Raw genomic sequence first — 25515 nt, forward strand, 5'->3', positions numbered from 1 at the left:
GTACAGTGGATGCGCAGCAACTTTTGCCCGATCCAACCACTGTCTCTCGTAGACTTAAGAAGTGTGCCGATGACACCAGACAAAGCATTACTCCTGATCTAAGGTCACAAATGACTGACTGTAACGGGGCTGTTACGCTTGATTTCTGGACTGATGATTTCCGAAAAGTAGGCTCTCTCTGTGTGACCATACATTACATTAACAGAGATTGGGTGCTGAAGGAGCGAGTGCTTTGCACCGCGGAATGGGACAGCACATTACGCAAAACAGCCGACAACATTAGGCCAGCTTTAATCCATGCACTCCGTAAATTCGGACTTGAGTTTTTTCCTAAACTGGTGTATGTAACTGACAAAGGCTCAAACGTTGTCGCTGCTCTCCATACAGTCACCAGGTTGAACTGCACAGTGCATACCCTGAACACAGTACTGCATACCACACTTGGAACACACACAGACGAAGATGAGTTTGGTGAAGAGATTTCTGGATTCATTGAGTCTGCCAAATCGCTCGTGACTTATTTTAAGCAGTCACACCTCCAGAGTCATCTGGAGAAAATGCTGAAAGCATCCGTGGAAACACGGTGGAACTCGCTTCACACAATGCTTGACTCAATCAGCAGCCAGTACGAGGCCATCCATGTTCTCTTAGAGGAGCAAGGAGAAGACGACCATTTGACCCCCATTAGCAGGGAGACTTTGCACAAAATTGTGGCTTTTTTGGCACGATTCAAAGGCAACCAAAGCCTTAGAAGCCTCCAAAACTCCCACCCTTCACTTGACAGCTGTGTGGTTGGAGCGCCTAAGACGTCACCTATAGCAGTGTTCGACTGACAGCATTACATTGTCATCGCTGAAGGAAAAATGTCTCAAGGTCCTTGATGAGAAATTTCAACTACACCCCCTGCACAAACTGGCTATGTTTTTACACCCAAAATTGAAAAGCCTGAAGCTGCTGCCCAGTGGGTCTGACATAATCGGAGTTCACAATGAAGCTCGGCATCTTGTGGAAGGTAAAATATTTAGTCTATAGTTCATACATAGGCGTATTTGTTTTTAGTATGAACAAGTAGATTTTAATTTTCATCACATTTATTATTGTTTCTATTTTAACAGAGCTCCGCGAGAAACACGACACCACACCAGGCCACAGCACCGCCGTTGTGAACCAAGCGGCGAAAAGACCCCGTCTGTCTCCATCTGATCATTTATCCGATGTGGAGGATTCCAGTGATGACAGCGAGCCGAACGAAGATGAAGTTTCAGCATACATTGAACTCAAGCCACCTAAGGGGGATTCCTTCAACGTCCTTTTGTGGTGCAAAGAACATGAAAAGGATTTCCCCAACTTGGCAATGATTGCGCGAGGTGTTCTCTCAGTCCCTGCATCCAGCGCTGCGAGTGAGAGAGACTTTTCCTCTGCTGGATTTGTGATCCAAGAACGCAGAACGCAGCTCAAACCTGGGACTGTGGATGATATACTGTTCCTTCACAGTAACCTTGGATCAAATTAAGGCAGGCCTACATCTGCTATCTGATTTTATTTTGCTTTAAACTGACTTTTTTTTTTTCCATTTTACGTTGTGCTATTTAGGGCTCCGGTACAGGAAATGCCCGTGTTTACCGTTACTTTTACTACGAAAATCTGAAAGAAAAGAGGAACAAATTGAGTGTATTTTTCCATACAGTCAAGTTGTTTTTCATTGAGAGGCACATCGAAAAAATAAAGTGCTCTATTAGAATGCTTTACATTGTGTGTTTTTTCGCAGGCACGGGTGGGTAACGGGTGGGATGTTAACGGGTCCTGGCGGGTGCGAATTTAACTTTGATATAATCACGGGTTAATGGGTGGGTCCAGTGCTGTACTGTGCAGATGTGGGTGGGTGCGGATCTCAAAAAATGGACCCGTGCAGGACTCTGATCCTGGACCAATTTAGTGTTTTGGGTTTTTTTATATGAAAGTATGTCCCTTTACACACTCATCCAGAAGGGTAATTTTGCACAAGGCCATCTGTCTACAGCAGAAAAAAATAAAATAACAAAATGCGCCTGGAAAAATCCCAAGGGAGTCTGGAGCCAGATTCGTGACATCACGTGCGGCTCCGCCAGCAGGCTGCGAGAGCTTGCATGGATTCAGTGCACAGCCTGTGTAGACCAAGTTTAGCAGCTAGCGATTTTGCATTGAAATATGGAATTGTAGCCTGAGCTTCTAAACCCATGGATTCAATGCTCATCTCTCTATTGTTACATAAATCATATTTTTTCTAATTACTATTATGTATATGTTTCTTCATTTAGAAGAGTACTGGCTACTGTAGGAGAAAGATTTCATAAGCTACACACGTGGAATCGGCCAAGCGGGGTTGTATATACATTTAATGTGTTTGACAGGTCCCAAGATCTCAAGCCCTGACACGCATGTCCCTTGATACATGTGAAGTAAGTGTATTATCGCCCAGCGCTTTCGTGTTGTTTACTTTTGTGTGCGTCAATAAATAACATTATCCGTGTACTACACAAACACAGGAACACCTAATTTAGAGTATAGTCTCTCTTATTTCTTACCCTGGCAACAGTCAACTTGTGAACTGCCGATTTTCTTGGTCTTTTTCTCAGCTCTGCTTTGGTCTTCGGCTTCCAGATGCCTCGCACGAAGCGCTCCCATTTCTCTCTCATTGTCCGGTCTTTTGGAAAATGATGAGTACTAATCCCATCAAGATTGGTGTTGCTACACCCTCCTACGATACATCTGTTAACCATTTTAATAATTACGCGATAACGTTGAAGAAATTTGCAGAAAACCACCAGGTCGTTTTCTCACAAACAAACCAGCACTGACGTAGGATTCAGAGGGCGGCGTCCCGCACGCGACGTCACGAAAATCAATGTTTGCCGGGAAATCCAAATGCAAAGTTTTTTCAGAGGCGGACCAATTCGCCTCAAATTGCTTGATTTCAACTGAAGTTTTCTGGTATTGCGCAAGGTGAAAAAAATTCCACAAAATGTGACAGATATTTGACCAAAGTTTAATATAAAATAAGAGAATTACATTGACCTTGCTCCTGAATTTACCCGTGATATGCACTTTACAATCAGCTGAGGTGGCTCGGGCATCTCTTTCGGATGCCTCCTGGACATCTCCCTGGGGAGGTGTTCCAGGCATGTCCCCCCGGGAGGAGGTCCCAGGGAAGACCCAGGACACGCTGGAGGGACTATGCCTCTCGGCTGGCCTGGGCATGCCTCGGTGTTCTTCCCGAGGAGCTGGCCGAGGTGTCTGGGGAAAGGGAAGTTTGGGCTTCCATGCTCAGACTGCTGCCCCCGCGACCCAGCCCCGGATAAGCGGATGAAGACGAGAAGAGACGAGATGCACTTTAAGGGAAACACTGTTAAGCCTTCAATGATATTGTTGAACTATTTTCTTTTTCCTGTGGTAGAATGATTGTACAACATCTTTAAGGAAAAAAAAAAGAAAAAAAAAAAGCCTAAGTATAGGGTGCACAAGTTTTCATTTATTTTGGGTTTTGGTGCCAGTGGAACTTGTGCACTGCACAAACTGTGCTCCATGCCAGGAAAAACACACATTTAATTGAACTCTACTAATTGTGCCAAGAAGAGTAGTCAAATTTCCAACTATAATTCTGCCACAAGCTTGTTGATGGCTACCAATAACACCTGGTCAAGGTGAATCTTGCCATGGAACCGTCAATCAAGTATCAGATGCGCTGGATGTACATTTTTGACCCGGTGTTGATTTCAGAAAATTACATAAATTAAAACCTGCAAACCAAATTCTTGTTTTTCCCCCCCTCTATGAAAGATGTTGTACAAATCACTCTGCCAGAGAAAAAGGTCGATTCAAAGAACTCACTGAAAGCCCAATATTGCTATGACATTCATGGATGCGTATGTAAACTTCTGACCGCAAACCGTACGTCCCGTCCTTGGAGGCAGCTCTTGGTCGACAGCAGCAGCTCATGGCTCTGGACACTTACAGTTTTGCGATGATGGCTGAGGACTACAATTGCCATGATAACTTTAGGACTGCAGCAGTCATGAAGAGTTTTACACTCAAGCTTCCATTGATGAACAGCTGATAACAGACCACGCGAAAACTATATTAAATTTCCTGGTTACACAATTGTATTTTGTGACCATTATAGATTTATGACACAGTTATAGAAGCAAGTTATGTTATCTGTTATCACCCAAATGAGGATGGGTTCACTTTTGAGTCTGGTTCCTCTCAAGATTTCTTCCTCATGTCGTCTCAGGAAGTTATTTCTTACCACCGTCGCCACAGACTTGCTCATCAAGGGCAAACTGATTTATTAAAGATAAAATTAGCTCATATGTTTAAAGAAAGTGTCTTTAATTTTCTGCAAAACTGCTTTGCAACAACGTCTTTGTTAAAAGCGCGGTACGGGGGGGCGTTATTGAGCAGAGCATGGAGTAGGACGCCTTTCTCGGGGCTCCTGCAAAAATAGCAATAAATCTTGACTAAAACAGCAACTACAATTGGAAAATAAGTGATTAATCCATAGAGATTATTGTTGGAATACTAATGACAGAGTAGAGAAGCGGTATCAGCTGGCATGGCGGAAAAGTTAAATAAATACAAGTTCGGGCCTAATGCGCCTCGGCCTGCCAGGAACACGAGGCAGACCACACTTACGCCAGGTAACCCAGACCCACCCTCACCCACCCAGTCAGAAAGTTCAGTGATGACAGCCGACAAATTTAAAGCGGACGTGATGATATCCATAAGGGAGGAGATCTCCATAATTATCAGAGAGGAACTTAAGAACGCACTGGCGAAGGACTTCAACGTCCTAAAGTCGGAAATACAGGCGATGCGGTCGGACATTGTAAATAACACAACCGCGATCCGCACAGAAATTGAGCATATGAATGTGGACATTCAGGACATGAAAGGTGGACTGTCAACATGATCAGACGAGGTAGTTTCGCTGCAGTCTACGGTGACCAATCTTCAAAAACAGGTGGTCACCCTAAAAGACCGGTGTGAGGATATGGAGGGCAGGATGAGATGGGGCAATATCCGAATAACCGGCATCTATGAACAGCCGGACTCGAGCTCACCGACAACTGGATCAAAAGTTATTAGAGAAGCCCTGCAGATGGACCGGGACATCAAAATAGACCGCTCGCACCGCATCGCAACCCCCCGGACAACAGGAGAAGCCACGAGTGATCATCGCCAAGCTGCACCATGACAGAGACGCCACAGAGAGCGCAGGAGAGAGCTCCGCTGATCTACAATAGAAACCGGATTGCCATATTTCCGGACTACACCTCTGCCGTGGCCAAGGCCAGAGCTGCATTTACGGATGTAACGAAGACGCTCTGGGGACGGAGAGGAGTCCATTACGGTCTGCTTTATCCTGCTAGACTCTGCATTTCGTATAAGGATGAGGACAAGGAGTTTCTGGATCCTATGAAGGCCATGGAGTTTGTCCAGAAGAAGGTTATACCATTCACAGAGCCTCAGGTCTGAACGTATCCGTACATGTATGGATAACAACAGTAAGGTCAACATTATACTACCATTATTAAGGCTAGTACATATATATCACTTGTTATATTCCAGCAGTAATTCATTTGCTGCTCCAAGATCTCAGTTGTATATTGTATTTAAGTTAGTTCACTACTACATAAGTTAATGTAATTTTATTACTTTGTTATTGCTTACTTACTCATTACTACACCTGGAGGGTGCAAATTTTATAATTTCCAACATTTAAGTTGAACTTAATTCCGTGTGTAATTTGAGTTGTTATACTATAATAAGGAGATGCTGAAACTGTATTAGAATTTACAGGAGCCCAAGAACAGATTTATTTTTATTCTATTCTAGTGTACCCCAAGCACAGTCAAATCCAACCTAGACGTGCACTCTTGCTGCTTACTTTTGCAGCTAGGGACTTGGTCCCACCATTGTTTTATCAATGTTCGCTAATTGTAGTTCCGTTAGCGTTTTTGTTATTTTGATTGTTCTGGTCCCTCTGTTCTTTGGGGACCCTGTGACAAACACCGTGACAACAAGGGCACCAACTTTCCTCGACATCAGGATTCTTACTGATTCTGTTAATGATGGAAATTTTAGATACAGCTGTAGTCATTTCTTTTTCCACTTCCTGTGTACCCAATCAATATTACCGCTTCCCATGATCCACATAATAATGCTGACGGGATATGTGCAAAGTGTTGGCCTTTGCTTCTCATTTCTCCTCCTGGTTGCCCCATGTCTGAAGACTAAGATATATATTTCATATTATAGATAATGGACACACAAAGTCATAAGCTACAACGTTAAGGGTCTTCATAATCCTATTAAGAGAAAGAAAATTTTGTGCCAGTTGAAACAGGTTAACTGTCAGATAGCATATCTGCAGGATACCCACTTACCTGATGGGGAACATGAAAAGTTAAAAAAGTCATGGGCAGACAAAGTATATTACTCCTCACACCACTCCGCAAGAAGTAAGGGGCTGTCTATACTTCTGCGTAGACAAATCAACTTCACACAAACGCTGGTGCACAAAGACAATGAAGGAAGATATGTTCTGGTCAACGGGCTAATTGATGGCATAGAGGTATCCCTTTTAAACGTATAGACCCCTTTTACTGACGTCACCCGAAACCGGAAGTAAACAGACCCTGCGCCATTTTGGAAGACCAACAAACTCGTGATAAGGGGATAATAACGGCAGCGGTATGTGAACCCACGAGAATAAAGTGGAGTGGCAAACGACTTAAACAAACAAATCTGAGCTGTTTTATTTATGATTTATTGGCCCAACAGTAGACTTGAAAGAAACCTGTGTGAGACTTGGCAAAAAACTGTGGATATAATGGATAAGTCTGTGCATGATCTGCGGACACTTTGAGGTAAGCAAACGCAAGAAATTCAGATTTAAAACATGCTAAAGTGGCCCCAAGTTGATAACTGTATGAGGAGCAAGCCTCCCAGACTTCTACAATTTAATAATAATAATAATTTAGGATGGTTTGGGGCTTGCTCGCTGCTGCCAGGTTGGTTGTTGAGTAGCCTGACTTTTTTTTTTTCCTTGCGTGTGGTATCATTGTTGACGCGAGGTTGTTTTTTGAACATGCCAATGCGGACACGATTTCCCCTGATGAGTTATGACTTCAGACGCGATGCGTGTGTGGAGTCCGCGTGACATGTGCGTAAGATAGGCTTCTCATGTGTTTGGAGATCCGCACTCCGAGACAAGCGCAAGCGCACACACCCCCAAGGGAAAAAAAGGGACCCCCGAAAATATCGGCATAGTTCGAACACTGAGTGTAGGCACTGGGTGTAAACAACAAATAGTTTACAATGTCTGGGTAGCAAACAGATGGCAGAATTGGTGTCAGGTCTTCCTTATGTTTCCATTCTCCCTTGCCGCAAGTCTTATCATATGGGTCAAACCCATCAATCACAGCCAGTTTCTCCACATACCGTGCCCTTTCTGCAACTGGTAATGTTCTCACATAACCAGAATTATCATCCATCGTGTCACTTTACTCTCGCTCGTACTTTGTTTTATATTGTGAGTGCATGTACTTGGTCTTCCAATATGGCGCCTAACAAAATCTCGCGGCGCGGTGACGTCATGTGAAAGGGGTCTATATGCACCCAATGAAGACGAGCCAGGCTTTATCAGAATACTGTTTGATATAATATTACAGTATAGCACTGGTCTATTGTTGATGGGAGGAGACTTTGTGTGACGTCACAGTTAATGGATCGGCAACCTGCCTCGAAAGTCCCCTTGTCTAAAATGAGCAGAATGCTTAAACATCTATGTACAGAGTCAGGTCTTGTGGATGTATGGAGGAGCAAATTTCCAAGAAGTAAAGATTTTACTTTCGACTCAAGTAGACATATGTCCTATTCAAGGATTGATTACTTTTTCACACCTAAGAGTGATTCTTATAGGATAGTAGATATTGAGATATTACCTATTACAATCTCAGACCATGCACCCATCGCGCTTATGTGGAATATAGGCCACAGACCAACTTCCAAGCAGTGGAGGCTTAATGCATCTCTTCTGAATGATAAAGATTTTGTCTCCTTTATCACAGCAGAGTTTAAGGATTTTTTTAAATACCAATACCTCGCCTGAAACATCACCACTGATACTGTGGGATTGTGCCAAAGCATATATCAGGGGCCGAATTATTTCATTCTCACGCACCGGGGGGGGGAGTCTAAACAGAGAGAATTGGAGGATAAAATCAAAGAGCTTGAACAAAAACATTAAAAATAAATAAATAAATAAAAAATAATAATAAATCGGCTTCAGTCAGTATCCTAAATAATTTGAATGCAGCTCGTAGAGAACTTAATAGTTTACAAGTACTATCAGACAAAGTTGAGGGAAGACGGAGATTTACCAATCAGCGATACTATGAATATGGCAATAGAGCGAGTAGATTATTAGCATTTCGTTTAAGAAAACAGCAAGCATCCAACACGGTACAGAGAGTAAAGTTACAGGACACCTTTGCTACAAAACCTGATAGAATAGCAGAATCCTTTGTAGAGAGTTTTATAAAGGCTTATATAAGAATACAGACACTTGCTCGGATGATACGAAACTTGAAGAGTTTCTGGACCACATAAAATTGCCTGAATTGACAGAGTCCGCAGCAGAAGAGTTAAGCCTAGGTCACAACCGGCCGTACGTGCTCCTATGTGCAAAAAACGCAAGAAACGCACGGAGGGCGTGCGTGTGACATGTTGATTTTCGAGCCGTAGACTGGCCGCAGAGGTTCTTTGTCATGTCAAACAAACTCTACGGGCGCTTACGTTTTTTTTTTTTTAGGTTGCAAGACAAACTTACGGCCAACATGCATCTTTCTCCACGAACAAAAAAAACGCAGCGATTTGGGAAACGCCAAAAATTGCACGGCCAAAAAATCGTACATCCGGTTGTGACCTAAGCTTTAGATAGGCCAATTGACGAATGGGAGATCAAGCAGGTGATTTCATCTCTCAAAAACAATAAAAGCCCAGGTCCAGATGGATATATTAATGAATTTTACAGGACATTCAAAGATTTGCTATCACCGTTGTTACTAAAGGCATACCGTCATGCACTTGAATCAAAAATTATGGCACCATCCTGGAATGAGGCAGCTATAGTGGTGATCCATAAGGAGGGTAAAGATCCCACTGAACGTCAATCCTACAAACCAATATCACTGCTGAATGGGGACTTGCGTATATTAACGCCAGTCTTGGCCAGGCAAGTTAATCAGATAATCACTTAAATAATCCACCCTGGCCAGACTGGATTCATCACTGGGAGATATTACGGAAATAATGTACGCCGCTTACTAAATATAATATCCCATCAGCAAGATAAGAAATTAGAATCAGTAATTATATCCTTAGATGCCCAAAAGGCATTCGACCGTGTATCATGGCAGTATTTATTTCAAACATTAAAGCGATTTAGATTCGGCCCTAACTTTATAACTTGGATACAAACATTGCACTCGTCACCACAGGCTGCTGTCAAAGTTAATGGCTGTAGATCTGAGAGATTCACTCTGGAACGTGGATGCAGACAAGGCTGTTCTTTATCACCTTTACTATTTGCTATTAGTATCGAACCGTTGGCCCAACTCATCAGAGATGATGATGATGATATAAAAGGAATTGTAATTAATGGAGAGGAACACAAATTATCGCTTTATGCTGATGTAATTCTGTATTTGACAAAACCTGCATTAACGATCCCACATTTAAAAAGACAAATTTCCAAGTTTGGGTTTTATTCAGGATACAAGGTAAATGTGGAGAAAACTATGGCTATGGATATAAATGGCACGATCCCACATAGTGTAAAGCTTCAGAGTGAATTTAGATGGCCCGTGGAAGGTATTAAATATCTAGGTATATACATTCCCCCATCTCTGCAGAATCTGTTTGACGCTTATTATAGTAAAATAATTCGGAGCATTAATAACGATCTAGAACGGTGGTCTATGCTCCCCCTGTCTCTGCTGGGGCACGTTGAAAGCATCTGTATGAACATTCTGCCCAGATTACTTTACTTGTTTCAAATGTTACCTACAGAAATTCCAAAATCTACATTCGATAATTTGGAGAAAACGTTGTCAAGATTTATATGGCAAAAAAAAGCGCCCTAGAATTCGACTTAAAACCCTACAGTTATCTAAATCAAACGGCGGCCTTAAACTTCCCAATCTAAAATATTATTTCTGGGCTGCACAAATGAAGCCGATGATAGCGTGGCTTCAGAACAATATAGGTACATGTTGGCTTAACATAGAAAAAGGTCGATGCTCACTAAAGTCCCTGCAAGACCTACCCTTCCTGGATGTTCCCATAAAGGAAATGGCAACTCGGACTAAGAACACTTAAAATTTGGATTAAAAATACAGTCAACTTTTGGATTACCGACACAAATATCACCGTTAATCAGCATTGGATCTATGAAGAGCTTCACACCTAATAATTTGGACATTGGCTTTAGAAGGTGGTCAGGGTATGGCTTGGTATATCTGCACCAGTTATTCAGTTTTGGTAATCCAAGAACATCTGAGCAGTTGAGAAATGATTACGGTCTCCCCAAGACAGATTTCTACTGATATTTGCAACTTAGAACATTTCTGACAGGGCACAAGGAATGGGGAAAACGCATAAAAACTTCTCCCATCGAACAGTTCCTAACAGAAATACAAACAGGAAATAGAGATGGAAAAACGATTAGTAGATTCTACAATATATTTTTATCCATGAATATACAAAACTCCTTACAAATTAAGCAGATGTGGGAGGCAGAAATGGATATGGTTATATCACAGGAAGCCTGGGAGGAGGTGTGTAGTGAGGCACACCTGGTCACAAGTTCAAATACATGGAGGGAATTTAAGTGGAAAATAATTGTTAGATTTTTCAGGACTCCAGAAATAGTATCTAGAATGAACCAGTCACATTCCATTCCAGCTCATGCTGGAGAAATTATGGGGCACATACCGCCAATCATACCCATATATTCTGGTTATGTCGAAACTAAAGACATTCTGGGGAGAGGTTTTTGATGCTCTTAAAGAGGTTTTCCAACAGGACATACCTCAATATCCTACTGTGGCTTTATTGGGAGTAATTCCTAAAGGATTGAATGGGAGGTCCAAGAAATCTCTCTTAAATATATTACTTACAGCTGCACTGAAGTGCATACCTATTAGATGGTTGAAACCAACCCCCCCCCCCCTTTCATATAACATGGATCCAGAAGGTCTGGGACCTCTATCAGATGGCGCACATTACATATTTATTAAGGCTCCAAAAGCCCATCTTTACTAAGCGGTGGAGTCCTGTTGTACCTTTATTAATGCAATAAGACTGGTTAGCCTCCCCCCTTTACCACCTCTTTTACATAATCCACACATGCCCCTTTTCCACCAAAGCAGTTCCAGGGCTAGTTCGGGGCCAGTGCTTAGTTTGGAACCGGGTTTTCTGTTTCCACTGACAAAGAACTGGCTCTGGGGCCAGAAAAACCAGTTCCAGGCTAGCACCAGCTCTTTGCTGGGCCAGAGGAAAGAACCGCTTATGTCAGCGGGGGGGGGGGGGGGGGGGGGGGGGGGTTTAAGACCAACAACAATCGCAAGACCACGAAAGGTTGCCATTTTTAAGCGCCGAGAAGCAGCAGCTGTACAAACGCGAAGTCATCCATTATTGTTGTTGTTGCTTTGATATTCGCGCCAAGGTTTATGCAAACGCAGCGACGTAACTGACGTATACAGCGACGTAACTGACGTGGCTCCCCTTAGCACCACTAGCTATGGAAAAGCAAACTGGTTCTCAGCTGCCTCGCAAGTTGAATGAGTTGTGAACCAGCACCGGCCCCGAACCAGCCCTGGAACTGATTTGGTGGAAAAGGGGTAACAGTGCCTTACAATGTTTTAGTGTAAGTTCTGTGGGTTCCTGACTGCTTATTTGTATGTGTGCTTATGTATATGAATGTCTGAATATGTATATTTGATTTAATATATTTAATGTATTTAATTGGGAGTGGATATTTGTTTTGTTTGTCTTATTTGCTTGTAATCTTAATTTGGATGCGTGTACAATTGTCATCTACAGCTAGATAGAGAAAAGTGTATATACTGGAATGTCACTGAAAACCCAATAAAAAATAAGTACAAAAATAAAAAAAGCGCTACAAATAAACTGACTTGAGCTTCATATAAGGTACGTTTCTGACTGTGCGTCTTCACTTTTCCAACCGTCCCTTACTATCTTTGGTATAGATCAAGTTCTTGCTATTACCAACGGAAACCACTGACTGACACTACATCTTGCACGGAAACCACTGACTAAGACTACGTCTTGCAATTTAACGTGTTCACTATTATTAATCTACATGTGTGAATGACTCAGAAATTTTTCAGCCAATTTACACGACCGGGATAAGAAATGTAATACCGTTAAACCCGTATCTTCGTGCGGTCTGCGTTCACTCATAGATCCATATTAGTGCGCGATCTATAAAGCTTTCCTACCTGATTGGGGTCTGTGGTGGAATGGAGACAGTCTCCTCTCCAGGTGGATTCTTTCTAGGAGTCATTTCTACTTTTATACTACAAAAGAAAAAAAAAAGTACCATCTTCAATTAACCACAAACATCCAGGTGAACGAAAGTGAGCTTTCAGGCCAAATTCTCTTTCTTTCTTTCTCGAAAGGCAGATTAATGTGCAATACATACACTTCTGTTTTGACTGAGCTGAGCGTCTCATCATCAACTAAGAACAGTCGTGCATCAAAGTCCTTGCTTTTATAGTAGAGCTCTTCATAACTTTTGGATAGCGTTTCCACCTATAAAGAGAAAACAAACAACTTAAATACTGCACAAATACTCAAAAGCAACAGAAGGCTTTTACACTCAATGATCTTTTGCTGAACAAGCAACAACGTTCCTAATCCTCATAAAAGAGCAGAGTCGATATGATCATGTAATCAAACGACTGACAATACAGACTTGTTGGCTTTCATACCGTAGTACTTTAACTATCGGGTGTAAATTGGCCAGAAGCTCAGCTCAAAGCTAATATTTACTTCAGGGTCACTGCACATCACAGGCCTTTAAATGACTCATTTTAGAGGGATACAAAAGCTTAAAGTGCATATCATATTTTTACCTTGCGCAATACCAGAAAAATTCAGTTGAAATCAAGCCATTTAAGGCGAATTGGTCCGCCTCTGAAAAAACTTGGCATTTGGATTTCCCGGGAAACATTGATTTTCGTGACGTCGCGTGCGGGACGCCTCCTTCTGAATCCTACATCAGCGCTGGTTTGTTTATGAGAAAACGACCTGGTGGTTTTCTGCAAATTTCTTCGTTATCGCGTAATTATTAAAACGGTTAACAGATGTATCGTAGGAGGGTGTAGCAACACCAATCTTGATGGGATTAGTACTCATCGTTTCCCAAAAGACCAGACAATGAGAGAGAAATGGGAGCGCTTGGTCTACACAGGCTGTGCACTGAAACCGTGCAAAGCTTGCGCAGCCTGCTGGCGCTTCCGCAGGTAACGTCACGAATCTGGCTCCAGACTCCCTTGGGATTTTTCCAGATGTGTTTTGTTATTTTATTTTTTTTCTGCTGTAGACAGATGGCCTTGTGCAAAATTACCCTTCTGGATGAGTGTGTAAAGGGACATACTTTCATATAAAAAAAAAACGAATTTGGTCCAGGATATGCACTTTAACTGCAGGCTAGATGCATCACTAATGCCTGGTTGCGCTATAAAATCAGAGGAGGAAAACTAAATCTTTAGCGTTTGTCAGACTTCATTAATTCACTTGAACGGAAAATAGAAATGAAAGTATTGCTACAGAGGGAACAATCCAATACTTCCCTAAGCGATGCAGTAAATCTTTTACAGAAACTAAATTTCAGAACACACTAGACTGGAAATTGGGCCATCCTGTTACAGGAAACTACAACCCCGATTCCAAAAAAGTTGGGACAAAGTACAAATTGTAAATAAAAGTGGAATGCAATGATGTGGAAGTTTCAAAATTCCATATTTTATTCAGAATAGAACACAGATGACATATCAAATGTTTAAACTGAGAAAATGTATCATTTAAAGAGAAAAATTAGGTGATTTTAAATTTCATGACAACAACACATCTCAAAAAAGTTGGGACAAGGCCATGTTTACCACTGTGAGACATCCCCTTTTCTCTTTACAACAGTCTGTAAACGTCTGGGGACTGAGGAGACAAGTTGCTCAAGTTTAGGGATAGGAATGTTAACCCATTCTTGTCTAATGTAGGATTCTAGTTGCTCAACTGTCTTAGGTCTTTTTTGTCGTATCTTCCGTTTTATGATGCGCCAAATGTTTTCTATGGGTGAAAGATCTGGACTGCAGGCTGGCCAGTTCTAGCCTGGGCCCGCCCATCCCAAGTGTGACGTAACACGAGGGCCTGTTGCGAGCTTAGTCTGGCAAGGCAAGCTATCTACAGCTCTTCCAAGCTCCCGAAAAATCGGGCGCCAATCAACTTTGAGCATCTCCAACGGCCCTGGGTAGAGGCGTGTTCAAGGCAGTGACGTAGTAGAACTGCGACCGGAAGCCATAGATTGTTTACAGAATCTATGCCGGAAGCGCTTCATTCACTAGAAACATTACGAACATGGAGCAAGTTCTCATTGAAAACGGAGCAAAGAGCAGCCCTGAAGGTATTTATTGAAAGGAAGGACGTTTTCGCCTTGCTCCCGACCGGCTTCGGTAAGAGTTTAATCTACCAGTTAGCCCCGTCGCGTCACATACGTCAGAGGAAAGAGTGATGTGATTGGTTTAAGCTTCGTCACAGCCTTTTCTGGCTTCGACCAGTAGCAAACTGAGGCATTTCAGGGAGGCGGGTCAACCACGCACTTTGGGAAACGGTTGGGCTTAATATCTTTGCCAGACCAAATGCTCGCAGAGCTTTGAAGTTGCGTTAGCCAGACTAGGCCAGTTCAGTACCCGGACCCTTCTTCTACGCAGCCATGATACTGTAATTGATGCAGTATGTGGTTTGGCATTGTCATGTTGGAAAATGCAAGGTCTTCCCTGAAAGAGACGTCATTTGGATGGGAGCATATGTTGCTCTAGAACCTGGATATACCTTTCAGCATTGATGGTGTCTTTCCAGATGTGTAAGCTGCCCATGCCACATGCACTAATGCAACCCCATACCATCAGAGATGCAGGCTTCTGAACTGAGCGCTGATAACAACTTGGGTCATCCTTCTCCTCTTTAGTCCGAATGACACGGCGTCCCTGATTTCCATAAAGAACTTCAAATTTTGATGCGTCTGACCACAGAACAGTTTTCCACTTTGCCACAGTCCATTTTAAATGAGCCTTGGCCCAGAGAAGACGTCTGCGCTTCTGGATCATGTTTAGATACGGCTTCTTCTTTGAACTATAGAGTTTTAGCTGGCAACGGCGGATGGCACGGTGAATTGTGTTCACAGATAATGTTCTCTGGAAATATTCCTGAGCCCATTTTGTGATTTCCAATACAGAAGCATGCCTGTATGTGATGCAGTGCCGTCTAAGGGCCCGAAGATCACGGACACCCAGTATGGTTTTTCGGCCTTGACCCTTACGCACAGAGATTCTTCCAGATTCTCTGAATCTTTTGATGATATTATGCACTGTAGATGATATGTTCAAACTCTTTGCAATTTTACACTGTCGAACTCCTTTCTGATATTGCGCCACTATTTGTCGGCGCAGAATTAGGGGGCTCTCTTCCCATCTTTACTTCTGAGAGCCGCTGCCACTCCAAGATGGTCTTTTTATACCCAGTCATGTTAATGACCTATTGCCAATTGACCTAATGAGTTGCAATTTGGTCCTCCAGCTGTTCCTTTTTTGTACCTTTAACTTTTCCAGCCTCTTATTGCCCCTGTCCCAACTTTTTTGAGATGTGTTGCTGTCATGAAATTTCAAATGAGCCAATATCTCATCTCATCTCATTATCTCTAGTCGCTTTATCCTTCTACAGGGTCGCAGGCAAGCTGGAGCCTATCCCAGCTGACTACGGGCGAAAGGCGGGGTACACCCTGGACAAGTCGCCAGGTCATCACAGGGCTGACACATAGACACAGACAACCATTCACGGTCAATTTAGAGTCACCAGTTAACCTAACCTGCATGTCTTTGGGGGAAACCGGAGCACCCGGAGGAAACCCACGCGGACACGGGGAGAACATGCAAACTCCACACAGAAAGGCCCTCACCGGCCCCGGGGCTCGAACCCAGGACCTTCTTGCTGTGAGGCGACAGCGCTAACCACTACACCACCGTGCCGCCAAAATGAGCCAATATTTGCCATGAAATTTCAAAATGTCTCACTTTCAACGTTTGATATGTTGTCTATGTTCTATTGTGAATACCGTATTTTCTGGACTATAAGCCGCTACTTTTTTCCTAGGTTTTGAACCATGCGGCTTATACAAAGGTGCGGCTATTCTGTGGATTTTTCTTCCACCGCTAGGGGCGCTCTAACCGGAAGTAGAATCAAAAATAAGATAGACGAAAAATCAACGCAAAGAAGAATTAGCAGATCTTTAGCAGATAGAACACGCACGACAAATTACTAACTGGTAATTATTTTCAAATCCAGCGAAGATGATTAAAGTGACTTGTGGTTTCAAACACAGGAGAAATGAAGGTAAATAAATACCGGTTATTTTCTCTTGGTTCTGTTCCGTTTTAATCAGCAAAGTTGCTGCCGTGTTAAAAGGCACTGTTTGGAAAGAATCTGTTCAGGTACATACATGTACATTTACAGTACAAAATCGTTCTGTACATGCAGTAAATATCTAATTTTTCAACATAGATATCTGCGGCTTATAGCCCGGTGCGGCTTGTATATCTTTTTTTTAAATTTTTTTTTAAAAATAGAGCGGATGCGGCTTATATACAGGTGCGCTCTATAGTCCAGAAAATACGGTACAATATCAGTTTTTGAGATTTGTAAATTACTGCATTCCGTTTTTATTTACAATTTGTACTTTGTCCCAACATTTTTGGAATCGGGGTTGTAAATCAAATGATTAACAGGATGGTGGGACGTGGTCTGATGTGAAGCAGGGTTCCCATTACCCAATCCTATCTAGTACTGGATATAGGGCAGTGGGTATGTGCCGTGCTTGACCACCATACAATGGAGTACTAAGGCATCTCCTTCCCTCCACTTGCCTGGGGTGGTGCCTTGAGCAAGCACTAGCAACCCCTCACTCCACCTGGTCAGGCTTACAACCAAAGGCTGGACTCAGCAGACTGTGCGGAGGAGACCACCACCTGGTGGTTCAACAGGCAGGAAGGAGGACCCAACATAACGTTTGTGGAGTGCGATGAGGGCACACTGCAACATGTAGAACACTGTTGGCCATCCACTGCATCCTGACCTAGCTGCAGCCGTCTTGATTCTGTCTTGCCGCTGGACCCAGTGAGGCGGACGGCTGCACAACTCTCCCTCGCTCTAATCCAAGTCACGTGCAAGTCCATCTATCCATTATCTGTAGCCGCTTATCCTGTTCTACAGGGTCGCAGGCAAGCTGGAGCCTATCCCAGCTGACTATGGGCGAGAGGCGGGGTACACCCTGGACAAGTTCACGCGCAAGCCATGACTTGGAATTCAAGTCCTGTGGCAATGGGCAAGTTGCAAAGCAGAAGGTGCAGAAACACTGGAAGCTGTAGTTACGAACCTGCACACAGGCAGCCCAGGGCATAGAGTCGTTCTCTGCTGGAACGATGCTGCAGCGGAGTTCGGCAGCCCCCTGGGTGTCTGAGCAGCCCTGTTTAGGATTCGCTCTGCTCACCTCCATGGAGGAAGGGGCTAGAAAGGTGCCCCAAACATAGCCTGCTTCACCTCACCCTGGCCAGCACACTGCAGCTGGCAGGGATCCCACTCGGCAATCAAAATACAACAAAAAGATAGTGAAGGTACTCAACCTTGGCACATGGAATGCTGACATGTGGAGGTACCTTCAAAGCCCGGACTGGCTTCATCAGTCACCTCTGGACCCCCAACAAATTGAAGTCATGGTCATCTTTGACCCCGAAGGATAAATATCAGTACTGGATAACTAACTACCCTAGCTTACACTCTAGATTATATTTGTCATGATCATAAAAATGAAATAACTTTGGTGATGAGACTGGCTGCCTTTGCTGGAACTCTGTAGGCAGAAAATGAAGAGAACTTGAGCTTGTGTGACTTGAATGCATGCAGCCACCATTAAAGAGGGACGCCGCATCACGCATCAGTGAACGTCCAAACAAACAACCCCCCCCCCCCCCCCCAAAAAAAAAAAAACCACCCCACCCACAAACAAACAAAAGACCTATCGTGATCTTTAGTTATACTGCAACTATGGGATATTGGCAGCGAAATGGTGTCAATTTAACGTGATGCAACTCTCCTCATACTTGCTCACAAGCAAGAACATTTCTTCCCTTCATCTGCCCCTCCAAAAGTGGGGGGGGGGGGGGGGGGTGTTCTGATTTCAAGTGAAATATCTAGCAGAACAGTTCAGAAAACGCAAACCTCCATTGAGGAGATCAGTTATTTGAAGCAGGATGAAACTTACTGCTGGAAGCTCCTGTGATCCTGACAAGCCCATGGAGTCCAGGAAGGCACAGAAACTGCTTTGGTAAACGTTTTTCACCTGGAATTACAAGAAGCACAATGATGAAATGCTTTTAAGAGGCACCGATGATGATATTACAGTTCATCACATGTGACAACATTTCAACTTAAGAAGCAAAAACAAAAGTTCACTTTATCCTAGCAATAAAGAAGGGGTGGATAAATCAGTCGTCCAGATGCCTTGGACAAGCGGATTTTGTGTCCAGACTACAACAACCTGAAAGAAAACTCCTACTCCTTGCTGACTTTTTGGGATGTAGTTTTGTTTGAAGTGCATATCACGGGTAAATTCAGGAGCAAGATCAATGCAATTCTCCTATTTTATATTAAACTTTGGTCAAATATCTGTAACATTCTGCATTCTCTGCAATTTTTTTACCTTGCGCAATACCAAAAAAAATTCAGTTGAAAATCAAGCCATTTGAGGCGAATTGGTCCGCCTCTGAAAAAACTTGGCATTTGGATTTCCCGAGAAACATTGATTTTCGTGACGCTGCATGCAGGACACCTCCCTCTGAATCCTACGTCAGCGCTGGTTTGTTTATGAGAAAACGACCTGGTGGTTTTCTGCAAATTTCTTCAACGTTATCACGTAATTATTAAAATGGTTAACAGATGTATCGTAGGAGGGTGTAGCAACACCAATCATGATGGGATTAGTACTCATCGTTTCCCAAAAGACCGGACAATGAGAGAGAAATGGGAGCGCTTGGTCTACACAGGCTGTGCACTGAAACCGTGCAAAGCTCGCGCAGCCTGCTGGCGCTTCCGCAGGTAACGTCACGAATCTGGCTCCAGACTCCCTTGGGATTTTTCCAGACGGGTTTTGTTATTTTATTTTTTTCTGCTGTAGACAGATGGCCTTGTGCAAAATTACCCTTCTAGATGAGTGTGTAAAGGGACATTCTTTCATATAAAAAAAACAAACAAAATTGGTCCAGAATATGCACTTTAAACATAAGTTTCACGGTCAGTCATACACTGCACCTCAATGGTGTAACCAATCATTATTTTTATATATAGGAATGATATTCCTTTAATATTCCTTGGGGCAGCTGATTGTTGCAATTTGTGTCATTTCAAAGACGTGTCACCAACAGCGGAGTTGAAGATTACCATTTGGAGGACAAATTACACAACACTACCTCATAACATGGTTGAAGGATTCATCTTCCATCTCGGTTTCTTTTTTAATCGTCATTTACAGGCTGTTATAAACGCTGATACCAATTCACCGGTCGGGCTCTAAAAGACGTTCGGCAGACTTTAATATCTTTATGCTAGAAGAAGAACCCTTTATTTGTCACATGCACACTTCAAGCACAGTGAGATTCACCCTCTGCATTTAACCCATCTGAAGCAGCGAACACACGCGCGCACACACCCAGACCAGTGAGCAGCCATACTACAGCGCCCGGGGAGCAGTCAGGGGTTAAGTAGCACCTTGCTCAAGGGCACTTCAGCCCAAGGTCGCCTCACGTTAACCTAACTGCATGTCTTTGGACTGTGGGGGAAACCGGAGCACCCAGAGGAAACCCATGCTGACATGGGGAGAACATGCAAACTCCACACAGAAAGGCCCACGCCTGGGTTTGCTGGGCTTGAACCCAGAACCTTCTTGTTGTGAGGCGACAGTGCTAACCACTACACCACCGTGCTGCGCCTACACAGCTCAAAACAAAAACACACTGGCAACCGGATGACATTTTGCTGAGGGTGAAAATGTGCTATGTTAAAAACTTTGCTCGAGAACTTATGGGAAAATATAATATTACTCCTCAAAACAGAATTCTCTCACTCTGCAAAAAATTGAAAACTGAATGAGAGGAGCAAATTACTTAATATTAGTGAAATTATCTTGCTGCATGGACAGCCAAGGGAAGCCGGCGAGAGCGCCTTTATAAGACAACTGGCCTTACGATTCATCTTTCACTCTTCTCTGAACACATCGCAAAGTATAAGGATGCTCTTAATGCTGCCCGATCCTCCTACTATGCTAACATCATTAAGAGTGGCAATCATAGACCCAAAACTCCATTTAATACAATAAATAAACAACTTCAGCCTCCTTCCTTAACCACTCCCAGTTCCCCTGCTCAGTGTCGGGCTTTTTTGGATTTTTTCAAGGATAAAATTGACAGTATTTACCAACACTTTCATTCTGAAATTCACTCTTCTGTCTTGCAAGTAGCTTTTTCTCATCAAGCTGACTGCTGTCTCTCTGCTTTCTCTCCTGTTGATTCTTCTAAAGTATTGGAAATTACGACCAAGTCCTCCTCATGTCTGTTGGACCCTGCACCCACTGCACTTCTTAAATCCTGTGTATCTGCTATCTCCCCTTATATTGCTCATATCATTAATCAGTGTTTTGCTTTAGGCACTAAATCTCCCTCAAAATTGCTTCTGTTACACCAATACTAAAGAAACCTGGTCTAGATTCTTTTTCACTGTCCGATTACAGACCCATTTCAAATCTCCCTTTCCTAGCTAAAGTAATGGAGAGAGTTGTAGCCTCTCCGCTTCATACTTTCCTTGCTCATAATGACCTCTATGAACCCTTTCAGTCAGGCTTTCGCAATCTGCACAGCACTGAATCTGCTCTCTTAAGAGTTGTTAATGACCTCCTGCTCTCAACTGATGCTGGTCATCTCAATGTCCTTGTTCTCTTGGACCTCACAGCTGCCTTTAACACTGTACATCAAGAGATACTCATTTCCAGACTATCTTCTTTTGGTATTACTGGCTTAGGTTTAGCCTGGTTTCAGTCATATCTAGCAAACAGGCAACAGTTTATTTCTATTGGTGTTCATAAATCATCCACTGCTACTATTGCTCAAGGTGTGCCTCAGGGTTCTGTCCTTGGTCCCCTTCTTTTTATATTATGTTTCTCCTATAGGCCAGATTATTCGTAACCATGGCCTTAACTTTCATTGTTATGCTGATGACATTCAAATCTACATCACTATCACCCCTTCCATAGCCTCTGTTCAGCTGCTAAGGACTTGCATCACTGACCTTAAGCAATGGCTGCATAAAAACTGCCTTAAACTTAATGCCAGCAAAACAGAGGTTCTATTAGTAGGTACCAAAAGACAGATTCTGAACTTCTCCAGTTTTACTGTTGATGTTGTGTCTATTAGTCCTTCCCAAGTTATAAAAAACCTTGGAGTTCTCTTTGACTTCACCCTTACGTTTGAACCCCATCTTAAACTAATTACTAAGAATGCTTTCTTTTACCTCCGCAATATTGCAGGTCTCCGCCCTTTTCTCTTGGAGACTCATGCCAAAATGTTGGTCAATGCGTTTATTTTTTCTCGTCTTGACTACTGCAATTCTCTCTTTTATGGTCTCCCTGCCACATTGCTAAATCGCCTGCAGTACATCCAAAACTCAGCAGCAAGAGTCCTCACACTCACCAAGTGCACTGCTCACATCACTCCTGTTTTACAGCAACTGCACTGGTTGCCAATTATTTCTTGGTTCAAATACAAAATCTTGCTTTTAACCTATAAAGCTCTTCATGGTTTCGCCCCTTCCCATCTCTGTGAGCTAATTAATTTGGACTGTCCCTCCCGCTCCCTCAGATCTTCTGTCTGTGGACTTCTGACTGTTCCACGTTTTAAATTGAATGATCTGCCACTCATAGATGCCAGTGTTGCTGCTCCTAAACTTTGGAACTCGTTACCACAATCGCTTCGTGACTGTTCCACTCTCTCTTCCTTCAAAGCTAACTTGAAAACTTTTCTCTTTACCTCACACTACTCTTCCTAGTGTGGCTTTTTTTTTTTTGGTAACTCCTGTGTAAGGCGTCCTTGGGTTTGTGAAAGGCGCTATATAAATTGAACTTATTATTATTATTACTTAATAAGACATCTTAGAATAAGTTGGTTGCAATCTCAGAATTGGTGTCTTGTATTCTTCGAATAGGAAATGCTAGATCGTTTCAATTATCTTCAAGATATTTTTCACTTGCTAAGGGGAGTCTCTCACTGGGCTGCGACAGCCCGCGACTAGTTGGAGACACAACAACTGCGATAAAATATGCGAATTAGCAACAATTTTCACTTGGACTCACACTGAATTGATATTCGCATATTTTTCCGCAATTGTCGTGTCTCCAACTAGTCGCAGCCCGGCTTTCCCTCTGCAGGCAGGGAAGTAGAGGAAGCCTCACGGAAACTGACTTGAGAAGGGTTCGCGATGGCTTTGCAACACATTTGCGGCTATTTTGAGAGAAATTTTGTCGCATGAATTTTTCGAACATGTTCAAAATTTCAGCGACGAAGGAGCGACACTTTGCGACTCATGCAAGGAAATTGAGAAGGCCTGCGAATGTTTCAAGACACTTTTGAAACTCTCTCGCAAATGACGTTCGCAATTTGTCGCAGGCTGTCGCAGCCCAGTGAGATACTAGCTTAAGATATTTTTTTTTTGCAGTGCAGAGCCCTGCTCTCTGCATTTTGGATGTAATAACAGAGGGGGTGAAGTTATCATCATCATCATCATCATCTCCTCAGCAGACTGTATGGTGTAAGATAGCCCTTACTCTGGGTTGTTTTTAGACACTGGAAATCAATAAGCATCATCCCATTTAATGAACAGCTGGAGGAAATTACCAAAATAGCTAGCTATGAGCAGCTGCTTTTCAGGCTGAACAACAGAGAGGAGGTGTTTATAACAATATGGGGTCCCTACATGAACAGGACACTGAATGGTTGATTGGAGAAATGCTGTCAACGGATTTTCTGTGAATGTCGTGTCTTGACTGTGAAAAAAAATGTACGATACTATAGGAAGTGGTGTGGTGACAGAGTCAAGGAAGTGAGAGAAATTCTGAAAATACATACTCTGTGTACACTGATACATAAATAAAATGGGTTTTTTTTTTGTGAGTGCAGGCTTTGTATTGTACCGTTTGTGTTTTGTTTTTATTCCTCTTTCTTGTATATTTTAGGTTGGGACTTTTGTTTTTGTCCAGCCCTTGTTCATGCTGGTCAGTTTGTTGTTACACTGTTAAAAAGCAATAGAAAGTGACTTAGAAAAACTTTGCTTGAGGAAGTACTCATCGATTTCTCTTCTGTCTGTTAACACACTGTATGGCAATGTCCCGTGTCTGGCTTTATCTTTAATCTCGTCTCTTAACTGTGGCGACATTTCACAAAAAGCAAAACGCCCACACATTTCTTATTTTTACAAAAAAGTGCAATTTAGATATCCGGAAAGAACACAAAAACCCCCCTCCCCCAAACAACAACCAGGGAAGGGGGGGAGGGACCCTGCAAACACTCACCGAGAGTATATTATTGCCGCTTTTCCACTACCAACGCGGCTGAGTTGGGCTGAGTCGAGCTGAGTGGGGCTGTTGGGGTTGCATTTCGACTACAACCGTGCTGAACCGTGCTGGCTGGAAGTGGGTGGACACATTGGGTGGAGTTAGCGAAAGTGGGTGGACGTCACGTGATGTCGTTAGGCGGCGCAAACAGTGACATCAGTGACCTTTTAAGCGGTAGTCTCACGACCCAGATAGTAAACAATAAACATGGAGGACATGGAGTCGTTAGTGTTGCTGGTCTTGGTGCTGTGGCTTGTTGTCACCGACAACGCCAACAGATACTGGCAAGAGCGTATAGATGAGGCGAGGCGCATAAGGCTTCAGAAATTCTCGTAATTCGTAATTCTTCTTCTTCCGGGTTCACGGTGTTTACAGGTCCCAGCGTGCTCGTGGGGCGTGTGTGGGCATGTGAGGACACTCCTCCTCACCAATCAGTGCACAGGGGAGTGTCTCCTCACGCCCCTAGCCCCACTCGGCTCGGTTTGGCTCGCTTCCGCCCCACTCCAAAACCGTGCGAGTTTTGGGTGCTGAGTTGGGCTGAAGCGAGCTGAGTCGTGCTGCTCTGAGGTAGTCGAAACGCGAGCCGTGTCGGGCTGAAGTGAGCTGAAGTGAGCTGAAAAAGGGTAGTGGAAAAGGGCCATAAGCTTATGCAACCTCTTAAATACCTGTACTATGCACTAGGTTATTTAAAAACCACCACAGATGCATGCAGCTTTTCTAACCCAGAGATGCCTACCCCAAATTTTGAATTTCAGTATTCTTGAAAACATTTTTCAGTATTTTGGAATGACTTTCAGTAACATTAATTTATGCGCATTTCCATTATAAAGAGGTGTATATACCAATATGTTTAACATTTAAATTATTAAAAAGTACTGTTTTGTGTGAATTGAATAAAAAAAACACGAGCAGCCATCTCAACTGAATTTCCACTCCACAAATTTCTCGAGCATACAATATATCACATTTTTCTAAATACAATAGTGTTCCCTGTTTGCAGACATTACGGTTGACTACCAATCATTGGTACTGAATGTAACTCCTCAAAAGTATTATATTATATTGCCTGGCAAAATGTTCTACCTGTTAACGGATTCTAATAAAATTTAAAAAAAATTTCTTATTTCATGCCAAAGAGAGTCCGACATTGTTATCTTAATGTCCCAATATATAAATACTTCAGCATAATGCTTCAGAAGAGACATTGAATAAAATGACATTTATAATTGCATTTAAAAATTGATCATTCCACTGTTTTTGCCACAATCCCAACAGCACTAATCATAAAATTCTGTTTTTGATCATACTACATGTACATTTGTACTTAACACTGAAAAGACTTTGAATTAAAGAAGTACAGCCAGTGTTTGATATTTCAGTGAATAAAATCAGACATGTAAAAAGAAACCGAATAAGTTTAACTCACATTTCATGGCACTAATTGGCAAGTTCAACTCCAAGCACAG

The 25515-nt window shown here is 42.8% G+C and overlaps 1 protein-coding gene across 1 annotated transcript in view; it reads right to left on the reverse strand.

Annotated features, from left to right (window-relative positions):
* The window catches only part of rb1 (retinoblastoma 1), a 123360-nt gene that overhangs the window by 64045 nt on the left and 33800 nt on the right, over nucleotides 1–25515 (reverse strand). The window contains exons 9-11 of the mRNA XM_060936128.1: nucleotides 18659–18736; nucleotides 12770–12879; nucleotides 12567–12644 (exon numbers count right to left, since the gene is read on the reverse strand). Coding sequence (XP_060792111.1) covers nucleotides 12567–12644; nucleotides 12770–12879; nucleotides 18659–18736 — 266 coding nt within the window. The remainder of the gene's footprint in view (nucleotides 1–12566; nucleotides 12645–12769; nucleotides 12880–18658; nucleotides 18737–25515) is intronic.

Source organism: Neoarius graeffei, chromosome 12 (assembly GCF_027579695.1).
Source record: "Neoarius graeffei isolate fNeoGra1 chromosome 12, fNeoGra1.pri, whole genome shotgun sequence".
Taxonomy (NCBI): domain Eukaryota; kingdom Metazoa; phylum Chordata; class Actinopteri; order Siluriformes; family Ariidae; genus Neoarius; species Neoarius graeffei.